The following is a 5,307-nucleotide window of genomic DNA, read 5'->3' on the forward strand; positions in this document are numbered from 1 at the left end:
GTTGTTATTCATGCTCGAACTAGCTCATTGGTTTTGAGTAGCATCTTCTAGCTCTTCAGTGGCACTTTAAGCTCCAATTCCCTCTTCGGAATTAACGTTGCAAGTCTTTAGAGCACTTTTAATCCTACCACTTCATTAACCTTTATGGTTCCTGTCCCCACGACACACACCTTTTGAGGGTTTCTTTCAAGGGAGTCAAGTTTTGTTTTGTTTTGTTTTTCTTCCCATAGATCTAAACAATCTAAACATTAAACGGTCCAGCTGCCTCAAATCCCTGGGGTAAGTAAAGCTTGGATCAGTTAAAATTGTATTTAAATTTCATTCTCACCAGTAATTATAAAGATGATACACATTTGTTTATTTGTGGGAGGGGGATCCTGGAAGAACGTTAGAATAGCACATTTGCCTTGGCTTATGATTTTTACCGCCCCTCTGGTTAGGTATGGGTCATCTTTCTGGTGATTTCTGTGATTCCTATAGGAATCAAGGCACGCCTTTAATTTGCTGAATTTATTTTAAACCATACCCTGGATTTGAGAATTTCATATCTGTTTGCCAATCCCATACACATTGGTATTTAATAAGACATACTGTAAGAGAGCAGAGGCCTGGAAAGTAAGACATGTAGATATTGTTTCTTGCATCCAAATAATAATCTTTAATTTTGTTGGGACAAGGGTAGTATTATAAATATTTGCATATGTTTTGAGGGATTTGGAGGAAAGAAAAACTAATGAAAAAGCCGTCTTCCAGTATCACATCTCTTTGACAAAAACTTTTTATTATAAACTGAAGTAATACAGGAAGAAAAATAATTTTAGGACATCAGATAAGGGAGATTTGGTTTTAAAGTTTTAGCATGGTGTCACATATGCCCCAAATCATAGAACAGATTTTAGTGGTCTTGAAGCAAAGAACAGAAAGATGGGGTTTAGGTGAGGAAAGGTAGGGGATGGGACTACATCAAGGAAGGACTGGAAATTGGGGGCTACCTTCAAAATACTGCTAGGGCTGGCTTCCAGGTCTTGGGTGAAGATGAAAAGAAGTGAGCTCTTTCTCTCCTGGTTTCTCAAGGATTAGGCTGCTGCAGCCTAAGTTAGATCTTTTCTCAGAGGTAGAGGGCTCTCTGAAAATTTGGGTGAAGAAATTCTGCTTCAAAAGTGAATCCATAATTGCCCTGGAAAACCCAGCTAATACAGATTTCAGTTTTCATAGCCATTAGATAATATTTGTAGTAGTTTTTTTCATATGTCACAGAACCTGGAATAAGAATATATTGAATACCATTATAAAGTAGTTACCCTAGACCTTAGTAGCTGTGTGTTGAAAGGCCTTTTTATTTGCCTTTCTGTTTTCATGTCTTTACTGTATTTACAGTCTTTCTCTTTATTGGCTCTTTTATTTTCCTACAAACAACTTCAGGTGTTGTAGCCTGGGGAAAAAAGAGGTAACCTTCCAGTAACCCCTTAGCTACTGCCCTTTGTGTTTTGTCTCTGTATCCAGCCAAGCCTCTTGAAAGCTTGGTCTTTAATCAGTGTAGATTTCTACTTCCTTACCTTCCAGTTATTTCTTAATTAATTGTAGTCCTGTTTTAATCCTTGATACTCTAATCACCTCCTAATGGCTAAATCCAATTAATTTTCTCTTCTTGGTTCTTCCTATTACCTTACGATTCAACACTGATGATATATTGATGATGATATATAACAACAATCATGATATATCGTTAATCTTTGTATACCAGGCTTCTAGTTAGCACAATGCCTGTACTGTAGTAATCAAGAAGTACTGAATTGAATCTAGTCTATCTTAGGTTTAAAAGTACACAAGGACTTTTATGAATACCCTGCCTAAAAGTATTTACTTCTTGTTTTTCCACTATCTGGTGAAGATAGTGTTACTTAAAAAAAAAATTCTAATAGAAACATATTAAAAACTGTACAGAATTTCAGAATGACTGACACTTCTGAAGCTGTTTCAAATTTTGAAGAGATGTTTGCCAGTAGATTCACAGAAGATGACAAAGAGTACCAGGAATACCTGAAACGCCCTCCTGAGTCCCCTCCAATTGTTGAGGAATGGAATAGCAGAGCTGGTGGGAACCAAAGAAATAGAGGCAATCGGTATGTATTACTTCAGAACAGTAAATGCCAGTGGCTGATCTGGGAGAGGATAGCTTGAATCTGCTAGCCCACAAGGCCACTGAGGGCAGGAATCAGTGTTTTTGTGCAGTGTGGTATACCGAGTGCCTGGTAACTGCTTGGCACACAGTAAGTGCCTGGTAAATTCTTGCTTTTAATATTTTGTCAGCACCATATTTTTTTCCCCTTGCTATGCAATTGTGTTTGAGTGTGTTATAATGCCTTTTTAAAAAATATTCTTTCTCTGGACTAATATTTTATTTTCTCTGCAAATATGCTTTAAAAACCTAGAGTCTTTTACAAAACTTTTGCATTAAATTCCATAAAGAAGATATTGGTTTTGGTTTTACTTTAGAAAGAAGTTTATACAATGTAAATTACTTCTATTTGATACCTCAAAATAGATCAAAGGAATATTACCATACTGCTTTTGAACAATTGAATAGGTTTCAGAACTATCCTATTGTTTGGGGTTTGGTGTTGTAGTCTACCTCTTCTCTGCAAAGTATTAAATATATCCAGTATAATACTGGATCTGAATCTTAGGAAAGTTTTGAATAACTAGTGCTATAACATTCTGTAGAGAAAAATGTTTTTTACTCTTTTGTATACTGAGTATTAGATTGAGAAATGAAAATCACCAGGATAGATTTGTCATGTGTTTGTTTTTTTTTTTTTTAAGGGAAGTATAAAAATCTTTTTGTTTTGTTGTTGTAGGTTGCAAGATAACAGACAGTTTAGAGGTAGGGATAGCAGACGGGGGTGGCCAAGTGACAATCGATCCAATCAGTGGCATGGGCGATCCTGGGGTAACAATTACCCACAGCACAGACAAGAACCTTACTACCCCCATCAATATGGACACTATGGTTACAACCAACGGCCTCCCTATGGCTACTACTGATAGAAATGTCAGCAGCTTTTAGTAAAACCATTCACTCTGTTAACATGACAAAAGTTTATGTTGTATTTTCTGTTGGTCATAGTTTTACATCTGATTGTAGAGAGTGGATTGATGTTTTGGAACTTGAGACTTTTTTAAAATTAGATCTTACTGGAGAGATATGATGGCTGCTGGAAATATCAATAAATACTCCCCTAAAAAGGTTGTGGATTATATTGCTTGACTTCTACCTCAGATTCTTCTTTATTTCATGACTTAATAGTGCTTTGAATGTTGTGAATTTTTTCCTTGTTTGACTTTGGGGAGTTATTTGTTTTACACAGAAATAAAAATTTTACATAGAAGATGCTTGCTTTTACTTTGTAAGGTAAGGAAGTATCCCTGTACTCGGATATGCTCATTCCTAATATTTTACAGAAGTAGTACAGTCAGCTCCTAAGTGCACAACTGTGCTCACTTGTGATGTATTTTACATAGTAGTAGTTGAAAGGAAAACAGTTACAGTATATTTCATTTGGCTTTTGTTATTATGTGACTGTGGTACTTTGTAATTACTCTATAGATATGAATCATCTTCACAATCGTTTTGGTCTCTTTTTAGAGGGATATCAAGAATAAAGCTGTAAAATCAGGAAGGAGTCATTCTCAGTTTCAATGTCTTGATCTAGTGGTAGGTGGGATTAAGGCACACAGTAATTTTATACAAACTCTAAGGTTTTTTGCTAACTTAAACATACCAGGTCAGAATTCACGCATTATACAAAAGTTTAATCCTGCAATGTTCCCTTCCTTTTCAATCATATGTAAATAATGCTGCATTTTGTATTTACTTTTATGGTATTTAATGTGGGTTGATTTTACAACGTTATGTTCACCTCCAAATGTGCACCTTTGCTGCTTCCCCTTTGTAAATCCAGTGATGCTGTAACTTCCTTTCAGAGTGATCATTGTATTTCACATCATTTTAATGGCCATTATAATGGTTTTACTCAAATAAAATACTTGTAAGTAAGTATTCTCTCTCAAATTTTGGCAGTTAGCCCATTCATTAGAGATGAGCTTTTTGATTTTTTATTACTCTGTTCTCCTATCTGTTGAAAAAGGTTTATTTAGTGTAAGAATAATATTAAGAAAGAGTACAAGTTTCGTCATAGGTCGAAGGTATTAAAAGGCAGCTTCCTGGATCTGCCGTCTGCTGCCTTCTCTCTTCGCGCTCCACTCTAGGCCCTTGAGCTTGGCGTCTCCAGGTACTACTTCTGCATGCCCTGGATCCAACTCCCCCCTCCACCCCCGCTTCCTGAAGAGCCATTCTTCCAGGTAACTATCTTATTAGAAAGGATTTGATAAACCAAGTACTCACACTCAGATGCAAATAAAATTTTAACAATAAGATAAGGGTTTTCCATGTACCCTTGTAATTACATCAATAGGCAACAAGCAGTGCTGGCACATTAAGATAGGTCTTGATACTACAGAATATTTAGCCCAGAGAGTTAAGAATGGCTTGACTATACCCCAAGATCTTCTCTGAAAGCAGATGGGTTATTAAAAATATCTGTCAACTGATAAAGCACAGCCACTGACCAGTTGGGACAATAGCTGACCACAACTTTAGAGCAGGATCCTGGAGGCCCTCTGCTGTGCCAGCTGTTGACAGTAATTACAGAGATATTTGGATCCAAGGGACAGGGTTGGAGTGAGGGATGCCTCTCAGGAAGCTCAGAAGAAGAGTATTTTCTAACAGTATTTAAATATTTTAACACTGTAACAGTAGGGTACATATGGTCTGAGTATCAACTCTACTTGAAAATATGAGAAGAGTTCTCCTTTTAACATGAGTTATTTCTGCATTCTGCATGAGTAATCTATGTGGTGGTGGTTTTTCTTTTTTTTAAGCAACAGTCATTATCAGACTGCTCCCTGTGTGCTTAAAACCAGGAAGAAATAAAGGCATGGTTTCTGCTTCATGTGGGAGAGACAGAAAAGAACATCAAACCAACTTAAGGATCATTTAAAAGTGGAGAAGAAAGAATTAGAACTGTCAAATGGAATTGATCTCAGATAGGTAGTCTGTTGAAATAGCATATAGATTGAGCGTAATGAATCCTGGCTCCAAGATATCTGACCTTGAGAAAATCACTTAAACTTTGAGCTTATTTGCTCACCTGCAAAAATGGGGACAACACCCTGCCTTGTCACTCTCACAGGGTTATCATAAAAATAAGTGACCACACATAGGAGAGCTTGAGAATAGAAACTAAA

General features: G+C 36.6%; 1 protein-coding gene across 1 annotated transcript; it reads left to right on the forward strand.

Moving 5' to 3' along the window:
* The first annotated feature begins 230 nt into the window (after window positions 1–230).
* On the forward strand, window positions 231–3,683 carry RAMAC (RNA guanine-7 methyltransferase activating subunit). The gene is made up of 3 exons (XM_007470060.1): window positions 231–279; window positions 1,945–2,123; window positions 2,859–3,683. Exons 2-3 carry the CDS (start codon window positions 1,954–1,956, stop codon window positions 3,043–3,045), a joined length of 357 nt encoding a protein of 118 aa, XP_007470122.1. The 5' UTR covers window positions 231–279; window positions 1,945–1,953; the 3' UTR covers window positions 3,046–3,683.
* Window positions 3,684–5,307: the final 1,624 nt, after the last annotated feature.

Source organism: Lipotes vexillifer, unplaced genomic scaffold (assembly GCF_000442215.2).
Source record: "Lipotes vexillifer unplaced genomic scaffold, Lipotes_vexillifer_v1.1 scaffold532, whole genome shotgun sequence".
In the NCBI taxonomy this organism is placed as follows: Eukaryota; Metazoa; Chordata; class Mammalia; order Artiodactyla; family Lipotidae; genus Lipotes; species Lipotes vexillifer.

What these genes read in the sequence shown, in the direction of transcription:
- RAMAC (XM_007470060.1), top strand. Translation starts at nt 1,954, where the DNA reads ATGACTGACACTTCTGAAGCTGTTTCAAATTTTGAAGAGATGTTTGCC. An exon ending in CAAAGAAATAGAGGCAATCG is followed by an intron (nt 2,124 to 2,858) that starts GTATGTATTACT and finishes TTGTTGTTGTAG; the next exon opens with GTTGCAAGATAACAGACAGT.